At 33.2% G+C, this 12,588-nt stretch overlaps 1 protein-coding gene across 1 annotated transcript in view; it reads left to right on the top strand.

Annotated features, from left to right (window-relative positions):
• Positions 1–6,075, top strand: part of LOC134259395 (uncharacterized) — a 28,082-nt gene extending 22,007 nt beyond the window's left edge. Inside the window, exon 5 of the mRNA XM_062741980.1 lies at positions 2,543–6,075. Coding sequence (XP_062597964.1) covers positions 2,543–6,075 — 3,533 coding nt within the window. The remainder of the gene's footprint in view (positions 1–2,542) is intronic.
• Positions 6,076–12,588: the final 6,513 nt, after the last annotated feature.

Below are 12,588 nucleotides of genomic sequence, written 5' to 3'. Positions count from 1 at the left end.
AAATAATTTTGCAAATGACCTATGACCAGGTAAGTAAATTTACGAGTTCCATTTTTACTGAAAAAGTAGCTGTCAATGATATAAAAAAGCGTGGACTTTAATTTATCGTGGGGAATGATTGTGCATTAAGTTGAGAAGAAGTTTGGTAAAATCTTGTGATTCCGAAAGTTCTTTGGAATTTTTGTGTATCCAAATCTGATTCACACCACGTCTTGAATATATTGTTGCACAGTATTCTTGAAATTTTCCTTCACTACTAGGAGTAACGAAAAAGGTTTGTCTTAACATTTACTTGAACCTGCAATGTATTTTTGTTTGCAAGGGTTTTTATAAAGTATCGGAATCCAAAATATATTGAAGTTAAAATTCATTTTTGCTCTGTGGAATATTAAAAATATTCAAAACTGACACATGATTTTGAAAAATTTCTTTCTTAAGTCAAATGCCATCTGAGGATTTTCTTAACTAATTGGTAAGCTATTATTTGCACCAAAAATGCTCGATGGATTTTTGCGTTTTTTCTCGATCGAGAAAGAGCACATGGCGGGTGCAACCGGTCGATAGGAAATTTGCACTCCTCCTTTACACCTGATCCCATCTCTGATGTTTTAGAGGTTCGTGTTTGCATTGCTCCTAATTTGTTTTGTTTGTATGGACTTTTGAGTGTGAATACTGTTCGTTATATACATGCATATATCCATCTGGTTACAGATTAATTATTAATTTAATTCTAGAGAGCTGTTAGATTAGCTCTGATCAAGCAGATGTAAACTATATTTCTGGCTTTGAGGCTGGAGAATTAAAGGTCTGATCTCACTTGGAGTGGCAATTGATAGTCTGTCAAATTTAAATACATTGTGACTGGTTGGCAAACATTTTAAGAAATAATTAATTTGGATGAAGTTATCAAGATAAATTGATATTATATACTACATTTACTATGATTATCTTTTTCTTTTTTTTAAAATTATAAATCAATAATCAATTCCAAGAAGTTATATAACATAAAAAGATACTGTAATATATAGTTGCAATATTTTTCCCCCTCAATTCAATATTAAAAAAATTTCTACATAAGTATTAGTATTGATGCTTTGTAGGACTGTGGCTTAATTAATCATTCATAAAAGGAATACAATGAGTAATTAATTTTTTTCATTCTATGTTCAATCAAATTATGATCACCTCTCAGATACTTACACAGGGGTATTTTGCAGAGGTCCAGTTGTGCATGTATGTACTTGCAGTACTTTGTATTGTATGTAACATCCCAATATACTGTGGATCACTAAATTTTCGCGACACCTTATTTTCGCGAGAAAGTCATTGACTCTTTATTAGCGAGACATAATTTTCACGAATTGTTGTTTTTCTCTATACAATCGTAAGGAATACTTTTAAAAGCCAGAATTTCGCGAACTCATTGTCTTGCGTTAATACGCAAAAATTTAGTTCCTGCAAATAAAACGTGATTTACAGTTGTCAAGTGACCAGTACTAGTAATGCCCATGGCCCTTTTCGTATATTTTAGCAAATAAATGCTTTCTTTGTTTGTTGTTACTGGAATGAACGGTCGCAGAAAAAATACATAACCCGCGGGTTATGTAATTTTTTTTCTGCAATAGCTGCGACCGTTCATTTCAGTAATAACAAACAAAGAAAGCATTTTATTGTTTATATTTATATCTGTTTAAATAATCAATTAAAGTAGGATTAAAAAGATTAATTATTGTATTGATGATGCGAACGTCTTTATACGTTTCATTGATGGAACAGCCACTGATTAAGAAATCTGTACAGGCGACATGCCTACTGTAGTTTATGCAGTGATGAACGCAATGGGGTTTCTTAAGAAATAAAGGAGAAAATATTCAGTGGATGTAAATATTTCAAGGTAAAGAGCAGGATCCATGTTGGGCCTTATTTGGCCCTGAGAATATCCGAAAAATCGAAACCGCTCAGTTTAGGTTGCAACTGTAGTATTTATTACTTGGAGTGTTGATGACCATGTATCTATTAATTGTGACGTAATTATTCACATAGTCAATTGATTATGACGTCATCAAATGCGTCATTTTGCTCATATTGTGTAAATTCCTTTGAAAATGGCCTAAAATTGAGGAATTCTTTCAATATTTCATATAAAGCACAACCTCTGATCCAAAATATGCAAATACTTAATGAAAGCTCTGTTTCTGAAGATCAAAAAACATGTTTTATTTTTTAGATCGTGGGCTGTGCTCATATTTAAATTCTTTGCTGAAGGTAGCCAAATAAGCATATTTTCTGCAAATTTCAAGAACATTGCAATTTATCAAAGCCTGTTTTCAAATATTTGGATTCTCAAAACGAAATTCCATTATACAACATGAATGCACCAAGTGTCTACTTTATTTTGACATATAAAATGGAAAAGAGGGTGATGGTTAATTATTTGATATAAGTACAGGGCCATTTATGCATAACTTGGCTCTACCTCTTTGTGCTCTTAAATTCATATTTTATCAAAGGTATTATCAAAGATGGGTATAATATATTTCAGATCTTCATGAAAGACAATTAAAACAATGGAGAGAAGAAGATAAGGTTTACAGTGAAACTCACAATTTCCAAGAAATGCTGAACAAAGTCAGGAGACAACCTTATATGACATTTGTTGGAGTCCAAGGGTCCGGAAAATCATCAACGATTCATCACATAGCCCTTATACTCCAGAAGGAAGAGTACGAGGTTGTACCAATTATAGACATCAGGAAGATTGAAGATTATTCTGACTCCCGTCATCCTCAGGTTTTTGTCATTGATGATGTGGTAGGTGTTTTAGGTCTGCAAAAACAAAAGTTAGAATTATTGATAGACTATGAAAAAAGAATTTCAGATCCTTCCAATAGAAATACAAAAGTATTAATGTCATGCAGGGAAGCCGTGTTTAATGAATGTTACAAATCATTTTTTTTCTCAAATGAAAAAAACACGATTAAGATGCATAGTTCCGACAATGCATTGAATGATGAAGATAAAAAAGCGATCCTTCAGAAACATGGGTTAGAAAGAGATTTGTTGTCCCCTGCATTACTGGGAGAAACATTGGGTATGTTTCCTCTGTTGTGTAAACTATACTCTAAAGGGAAGAAATTTAGTAACAATGTTGAAAGGTTCTTTACATGTCCAGCTGAATGTATTTTAGAACAATTTAATGAAATGCAAAGGCAAAATAGTTTATGCTATGCCACATTGGTCTTGTGCATGTTGAATGATAATAAACTATCAAAAGAAACATTGAAAAACACAGGGAACAACGTTTTCCGGGAAATGAAATCAAAAGTACTAGATAGTTGTGAAGTTGAAAGTTACACTGATACATTTAAATTTGTAAAAGCATTGGCAGCTATGGAGGGAACATACACAAAACTCTGTGGTACTGAGTATACATTTATTCATGACTCTTTATTTGAAAACCTTGCATATCATTTCGGTTCTCAGTTTCCAGATCTTGTTTTGCAATACATAAGCAGTAATTACATTGCTAATAATGTTAAAGTACAAGAATGTAAAAAAGAGTCAAAGGTTGAAGATAATCATCATGAGAATGAAAAAATCAGTTGTGAGGAGCATGAAACATTAAAATGTGAAAGAAGCCAGGATTCTTTTGATCTCTGTCTTAGGTTAAGAGAGGATCAGTATCCAATGTTAGCCGAGCGCTTGTACAGAGATATTGAAAATATGGAGCTGTATGATGTTTTTATGAATGATGTTTTGAAACACCCCCGTATTTGTCAGGCTTTTATTGAGGTGTTAAAGACAAAGTCCTACAAAGAGCTAAAGTCTTTGTTTCTGTCAGAACAGAAAGACGTGTCCAAGGTAGTGAGTAAAGTAGCTGATGGGTTGAGCTTGGAGTGGCGCAGACAGAATGTGCTGCTGAATGTGAGAGTTACAAGAAGTAATCCATACTGTGTGAGGGTTATCAGTTGGGTGGTATACTACGGCCACACTCCGATCTTACAATATATCTTAAAACAAACTGATTTACACAAAGAAACAGAGATTGAACTTTTTAGGAATGTATTTTGCTCAAAGGTAATCTATGAAGCACAAATGAGTGGATTTAACAATAAAATAGATAATGCAACGGACAAATCATGTTTATGGAACTCCATTAGCAATACAAGAAATCAAAAACAGATTGTGTCCGAACAAGACCGCTTATTTCTATTGAGTTGTTATAGTGGAGATTTAGAGATTGTCAGACTATTAATCAAATATGTCGATATACAAAATATAAATAACAATACGCAATGTATATTTTATAATACACCACTGACAGCTGCGTGTGAGGGTGGACATATGAGTGTAGTGAAGGAGCTTTTAGAAGCCGGATCTGATATCAATCAGAAAGGTAAGTATGATTCGCCACTGACAGTAGCATGTGAGGGTGGACATTTTAGTTTAGTGATGGAGTTAATAGAAGCCGGAGCTGATATCAATCAACAAGGGGGATATGATAATAATACACCACTGACAGCAGCATGTGAGGGTGGGTATGTGAGAATTGTAAAGGAGCTAATAGAAAAGGGGGCAGATATTAATCAACAGGGTGAGTATAATACACCTCTGACAGCAGCATGTATGTTTGGATATATGAGTGTAGCGAAAGAGCTAATAAAAGGTGGAGCAGATGTCAATCAACAAGGTAAGTATCATACACCTCTGACAGCAGCATGTGAGGGTGGATATTTGAGAGTAGTGAAGGAGCTTATAGAAGCTGGTGCTGATATCAATCCTCAAGATGGGTATAATACACCATTGACAGCAGCATGTGAGGGTGGATATTTGAGTGTAGTGAAGGAGCTAATAGAAGCTGGAGCTGATATCAATAAACAAAATAAGTATAATACGCCACTAATAGCAACATGTGGAAATGAACATGTGAGTATAGAAAAAGATCTTATAGAAGCTGGAGCTATTATCGGCCATCAAGAAAACTATAATGCACCACTGACAGCAGCATGTGAGGGTGGGCATATTAGTGTAGTGAAAGAGCTGATAGAAGCAGGAGCTGAAATCAATCAACAAGGTAAAAATGATACTCCATTGATAGCAGCATGTAAGGGTGGGCATATTAGCGTAGTTAAGAAGCTTATAGAAGAAGGAGCTGATATCAATCTGCAAGGTGTGTTTGATACACCACTGACAGCAGCATGTGAGAATGGGTATATAGGTGTAGTGAAAGAGCTGATAGAAGCAGGAGCTGATATCAATCAGCAGGGTGAGAATGATACACCTCTGATAGCAGCATGTGAGGGTGGACATATGAGTGTAGTGAAAGAACTGATAGAAGCAGGAGCTGATATTAATCAACAAGATTATATTGATACATCATTGATAGTAGCATGTAAAATCGGAGATGTGAGTGTAGTGAAGGTGCTAATTGAAGTCGGAGCGAATATCAATCAGCAAAATTGGTGTAATACACCACTGACAGCAGCATGTCAGGGTGGACATATTAGTGTATTGAAGGAGCTTATAGAAGCAGGAGCTGATATCAATCAGGACGGTGAGTATGATACACCACTTACAGCATCATGTAAAGGTGGACATATAAGTGTAGTAAAGGAGCTTATAGAAGCCGGAGCTGATGTCAATCTACAAAGTAAGATTGATACACCACTTAAAGCAGCATGTAGGATAGGGCATATAGTCGTAGTGAAGGAGCTAATAGATGCCGGAGCTGATATAAATGCACAAAGTGAGGATGATACACCACTGATAGCAGCGTGTGAGGGTGGATATATGAATATAGTGAAGGTGCTTATAGAAGCCGGAGCAGATGTCAATCAACAAGGTGAGTTTGATACACCATTGACAGTAACATGTGAGGGTGGATATATGAGTGTAGTGAAGGAGCTTATAGAAGCCGGAGCTGATGTTAATCAACAAGGAGTAATTAATACACCACTGACAGCAGCATATGAAGGTGGACATATAAGTGTAGTGAAGGAGCTACTTAACGCAGGTGCTGATACCAATCAAAAAGGTAAGTTTGATACACCAGTGACAGCAACATGTAAGGAATGATTTATGAGTGTCGTGAACGAGCTTCTTGGGACAGGAGCTGGTCTTAATGAACAAAGTACACCACTGACAGCATCATGTCGGGTGGACATATGAGTAGCTACAATAGAAGCAAACTTATATCATTAAGGTTTGTCAGATACTTACTCCACAGGTAACAGCTGATGAGGGTGAGAGGGGTAAATGTTATGAAGATTTACTAGAGGTATGGTATTCGAAGGAAGTGCTACAGGCTGGGGCTAATTATCATTTACAGGAGTTTTAGTGCATATATAAGGGTGGATATATACATCTTTCATACCAATTAGTAGTCCTCTATTTACAAACTGAATTGACGACGGATTCCTTTCCGCTATTTCCCGATCATGACAAGGAACCAGGCTAGGGGTAATGTTAATTGTAATGGTAATGAATGACAATTATATGAACGTACAGTAATGCTAGTAAATGTAATCCATCAATTCATAAAATCCAGTGTAATGCTGACATTACATAGCATTACAAAGCAATATTTTGTATTTACCTATTTTTTTTTAAAAAGAAATTAAAATATACAAAGGTGATGAAAATTATCTTTTTATTTACTTATTTTCATTATTATTATTATTATTATTATTATTATTATTATTATTATTTTGCAAATGATAAAATTTAATTCAAAAATTTAACCTATTTGGATATTTCTGCTGTCTCTATTTAAATATACTTTTTATTCTGTTGAAAGTATACGTACCGTTACATTTAAGTTTTCAAAATTATTTCAGATAAGAATTGATTACAAAGAATTTTATGGTAGTCTATTTTTTTTAAAATCGCATATGAGATATACACTAATTAATGTACACCGAAACTAATAATTATCACCTTTTGCATAGCTAGAATGTCACAAAAACACACCGTCTTTGCCTCCGTATTTAGGTAACAATGAAAACAATGCATTGTTTGGAGAAATGCTCAAAATTACCAATCCTTTCTCCTGACTGTGATTTTAAAACATTAATTAAGCTGGTCTAGCTTGTACCGACCATGAAAAATACATACGGAGTATATATATCTAAACTGTTTCGATATGCAAGAGAATGTTCTACGTATGAACAATTTCTAATACAAGGTAAATTATTGACAAGCAAGTTGACAAAACAAGAATATCAGCAGTCTCGTTTAAAGTCATCATTTCATAAGTTCTATGGTCGATAAAATGACCTTGTCAGCAAATACAGTTTATCATTGAGTCAAATAATGACTGAGATTTTTCATACTAATTGATAGTCCATTATTTATACACTGAATTGACGACGGATTTTTCCGTTATTCCTGATCATGACAAGGAGCACACGGCGGGTGTGACCGGTCGGCAGGGGATGCTCACTCCTCCATGGCACTTGATCCCACCTCTGATGTTTCGCAAGTCCGTGTTTGCTCTGCTCCTATTTTGTATTGTTTTATGGACTTTGATATTGAACACTGTTCGTTATCTCCATATCCTTCATTGTACCAAAAGAAAATATAAGACATTCAGGCATTCTGTGCTTAGCAGGTCAAAATGTATATCCTGTCTACTTTTTGAAAAAAGTTTGTCAATGCATTTATTATTTTCACAAGGTACTTATCAAAATAGCCTTTATGCTTTATTATTAGATATTTTAGGCAGGGGTTAAATAGCCCCAAAAGTACATTGTAAAATATTGCTTCATGACATCGATAGTTATACAAAAGGTGGATATTGTGCATGTGTTATATAACTACCAATTTAAAAGTTTGAACTTTCTGTGAATGTGAGTTATTGGCAGTGCAATATATGCAAAAACTTGAAATCAAATTTGAGTGATCTTTTATCATGTTAAGTATTAAAGGGGGTGAATACATGCTTATGAAAACCAACATTGCACTTTTTAAAAAATATATTTCTAGTTTTAAAAACATAAAAGAAAGAAAAGTAATGTTGTAATGATAATGCATTTATTTATTAAAGTAAAAGTAATAAAATGCATTGATTTAAGAAAATAGAGTAATGGTTATGGTAATTTAATGCCCAAATTGTTGAAGTAATGGTAATGTAATACTTTACTAAAATAAAATCTTTACTCTTTACTTAAATTGTAATATTTACTCAATAGTTCTAAGTATTGAAGATTAAAATTTTGAGTTTTATCTATAACATCTTTTGTTAACACTGATTGTTGGACATAGTTTTAGATGGATATTCTCCCGGATTTGTTGGTGTTATTATTAGGGTAAGGTTCAGAGAATATGATTCTGTGATACTCTAACATTGGCAGTCAGTAAAGGTCAAGCAAGACGAATGTTGAGTAAGTTTATAGGATAAGTGATACTTATTTAGTAATCTTTGCATATGGGCAAATTAGTGCTAATTGTATTGAGGAATGTGCAAGTCAGTAAAAGAGAGATAAGTGAACTTGGACAAGGTTAAAATGATGGTGGAATTAGTCTTGATGTCTGGGTTAGATGTTGAGAGTGTGTCGGTTCTAGAGAGGACATGGTGACTTTTAAATAAGTTTAGAAAAATCAAAGAATTGTTTGACTACCAAAAACGTACTGAGAGGAAGATAGTGCGAAATAAAGAAAAGAAACGTGAGAGTTGATAGATATTCATTAGAAAAAAAGTTTCTCCGTAAAATTTACATTAAATATTTTGGAAAAAAGAGCATATATCCTGACTTAATTCTCAAGCTCTTTAAAAGGAGTCTTGAAGTTTTGATTTGTTAATATTTATAGGCATGCAGATTTGCATTGTTTCAGTAAGAGGTTGTTTTGATCTGTGTTTATTCAGTATGTGTTGTTGTAAATCATATAAATTGCCCAACTCTCCAGGTTAAAAACATGTTTAGTTGCACTATCATTTTGAATCATTCTGCATATGGGGAATAATTTTAGTCACATTTGTCAATGAGTGGAGAATGTCATTATTTACAAATTATTAAATTTTACTTGTTCATCCTTGACATACATAAAGATAAGAATCCAATATTTGATAAAATATTTCACTTTTTTTAAATTCTTGATGTTATGCGACAGTTGTTAGGTTAAAAATCAAGTTCATATCATATGAGAGTTGCTGCAAAATTATGTGAATGCTCAGTTACACTTTATCTTTAAGGTTTTATCCCGGATTGTCTCTAATGGTTTTTATCTTGAAATATTGTATATTAATGTGTTAATATGATGCATGATATATTATTGAATTTGTTTAAAATGAAAAAAATTAATGAAATGAAAAAAGGCAGATTTTAAGAATAAATCTTTAAAAGAGTCAAAAGATTTGTTAATATATTTTTCTTATGAAGTCACACTATAAAAACATTAAAAACGATGCTTATCATTCATTTTACTTTAAGGTACATATACATCAGTTTTTGAGCATTATTTTTTGTCTATTGATAGGTTTTTTAATTGAACTTGAACGTGTCATTGTATATTCAGAAATATATTCAGACATACATTTAGATCATCTGGTGTTTTTCAACTTTTGTCGAAATGGTTAGATATTATTTTATATAACTGTCTATATATACCTATACTTCATGGTATGTAAAACTGTAAATGTATTATATTCAGCATGTACGATATTTGGCGGAAATTGATTTTTGAAGTTGTTGTTGATTTGATTTGATTTAGCTTATCTCTTAATTTTTTTTTCAATTTGTATATTACTGCAAGACATTTTGCAAGTGTATTTGAATAAGCACGACTTTCTTTCCGCCGAAAGCACTAGAAACGATAAATAGCTAAATGTTATAAGTTTACAGTATGTTGCTCAATTCAATTGTTACAGTTTTCAATGGATATTTTGTTAATCAAATCAGTGGACAATTTGTGATCGATTAGAGTAATGTTGTTTCAAGTAATATTCAATTTGTACCTCATATGAATTTTACTCTTATTTTGAGTAAGTAATAAACTTACTGTAATGTCCATCTTCTTTAATTTTAGCTCTTTTAGTCGAAGAGCTTGTGCGATAATAAGGTGTCCATCGTCCACCCGTCCGTCTAGCTGTCTGTCTGTCCGTCTGTAAACAATACAATAGAAATTTCTTTGAAATATTTCAAAATGCTACTCCTCCTACAGTTTTGGTCTGATTTCAATATAATTGGCACCACACTAAGATACCACACTAAGATATGCTATTTAGCGGTTCTTGATTTGGATGAACGGTGTTGCCATGGTTATTAATAATAGATATTTCTTTGAAATATTTTCAAAATGCCACTCCTCCTACAGTTTTGATTTGCTAGCAATAAATCTTTGCCTAGAAAAAATATCTTAACCAACGATAATTTTTTAAAGTCTGGAGTTTTGCTGTCGCAGAGTTTCATCTTTCAATGCTATTTTTCTCTTCCTTTTTTTTATAAGTTTAAACCGGTAGAGCGACAGTCTCGTCAGAGATTCTGGTCTTTCTTTTCAGGCTGAAGATCACAACTTACAAATAAACATCCAATATTGCTTCCAATCTTTTTAATATCAAGAATCTATGATGTCTAAATATCAAACATTTGAAACATAATCCTCCAATTGAAACTTGTTCGTGTTCTTCCTGACCCTACAACAATAGTCCTTCTGAACACGTCATTTCTGGTGATGTAAAAACAATTATCAATGAGAATATTAAATCACTGATTTTAAAAGGGAAAAAATTAGAGAACGCTGATCTTTCAGGAGAAGTCCTATTCTTTTTTAAATATGAATTCTGTTGAAAATCACACCAGACAACTGGCTTAACATAAAAGACCTTGACAGTTCGTCAGAGTGGATAAAATATGTGGAGATAACAAACAGTAATCGAGCACAAAATGCCATTTAACAATACACAATAGGAGCACATCAAACACGGATCTCCAGAACATAAGAGTGTGGGATAAGGTGCCATAGAAGAATGAGCATCTGCTGCCGAACGGTCACACCCGCCGTGCAATACCTGTCATGTTCGGGAGAAAACGGAAATATCAGCTGAAAAATCAGTGTGTATAAAACGTCAGTCAGTATTTTACTTAATGATAGATTGTATTTGCTGACAAGGTAATTGTATCGACCATAGAACTTACGAAATGAAGACTTTAATAAGAGACTGCTGATATTCTTATTTCATCAACTTGTTTGTCAATAACTTATCTTGTTTTAGAGATTGTTCGTACATAGCAATGCTCTTCCATATCGAATCAACTGATCGAGAGATATAAACTCCGTATACAGGTGATGAAGGTATTTTTCTGCATAAATAAGGGAAGTTGACGATTGAAAAGTTAAAGTCATCATCTTTATTATCATGAAGCTTTATTGTTAGATTACCAATTCAGAAAATGCATTGAATGATGATGACAAAAAGCGATTCTTCAGAAACACAGCTTGGATAAAGATTTATTGTCCCCTACATTACTGAGAGAAGTATCTGCAATTTTTCCTCTTTTGTTTAAACTATACTCAAAAGAGAAGAAATTTAGAAACAATGTTGAACGGTTTTTTACCATCCCGCTAGATACTTTTCAGAGGAATTCGACAAAATGCATGAACAAAATAGATTACATTATGCTACGTTGGTCTTATGCCTGTTAAATGACAATAAATTATCAGAAGAAATAATAAAAGACACAGAGAATAAGGCTTTTTGTGAAATGAAATTAAAAGCATTGAATAGCTGTAAAGTTAGAAGTTACACGCACGTTTTTGAATTTGTTGATGCATTATCAGTAATGGGGGGGACATATACTAAACTCTGTGGTTCTGAGTATACCTTTATTCATGACTCAATGTTTGAAATCATTACATATCATTTTGGTTCTCAATTCCCAAATCTCATTTTACAATTTATGAGTAGTAATTATATTGCTAACTATGTAAAGATTCAAAAAGATGAAATGCTTAAATTAGAGAATGAAAATAAACAAGCGAGGGAAAATGTTGCAGTCGATAGTGGAGATAAAAATGAAAAACCACTGCTTGTGAAAGTTCACAAAACGGGGAGAAGGGAGTATTAAGTGCTGAAAACAGTAATAAAATGCAGTCATTCGATCTCTGTATAAGGTTAGGAGAGGAGCAATGTTCTATGTTAGCAGAGCGTTTATTCAGAGATATAGAAAATGTGGAACTTTATGATGTTTATATTAATAATGTTTTAAAACACACTAAGGTATGTGAGGCTTTTATTGAGGTATTAAAAAAAAAGTCCTACACAGAGTTAAAATCTTTATTTCTGTCTGTGCAGAAAGACGTGTCTAAGGTAGTGAGTAAAGGGGAGCGTGTGAGGGAGGAAAGTAGAAAGAGGGATATAAGGAGCAAGGAGTGGTTCAGACAGTGATTGTTGGTTAATGAGGATTTTATAAAAGGAAGAACATTCAGTGTGAAGGTTATCAGTTGGATGGTTTACTACGGACACAATCAGATCCTAAAATATATTTTAAAAGAAACCGAGAGTGAACTATTTTTGAATTCTTTTAATCCTGATTCAAACAATTCATCAAAACATGGGGAAATGAGCTTTGGAGCAAATAATTCAACAAATGT

Source organism: Saccostrea cucullata, unplaced genomic scaffold (assembly GCF_032062105.1).
Source record: "Saccostrea cucullata isolate Sc308-1 unplaced genomic scaffold, CSIRO_AGI_Scuc_v1 ctg5420, whole genome shotgun sequence".
Taxonomy (NCBI): Eukaryota; Metazoa; Mollusca; class Bivalvia; order Ostreida; family Ostreidae; genus Saccostrea; species Saccostrea cuccullata.
The sequence above is the reverse complement of the archived record's forward strand: the minus strand, read 5'-3'. Positions and strand labels throughout refer to the sequence as shown.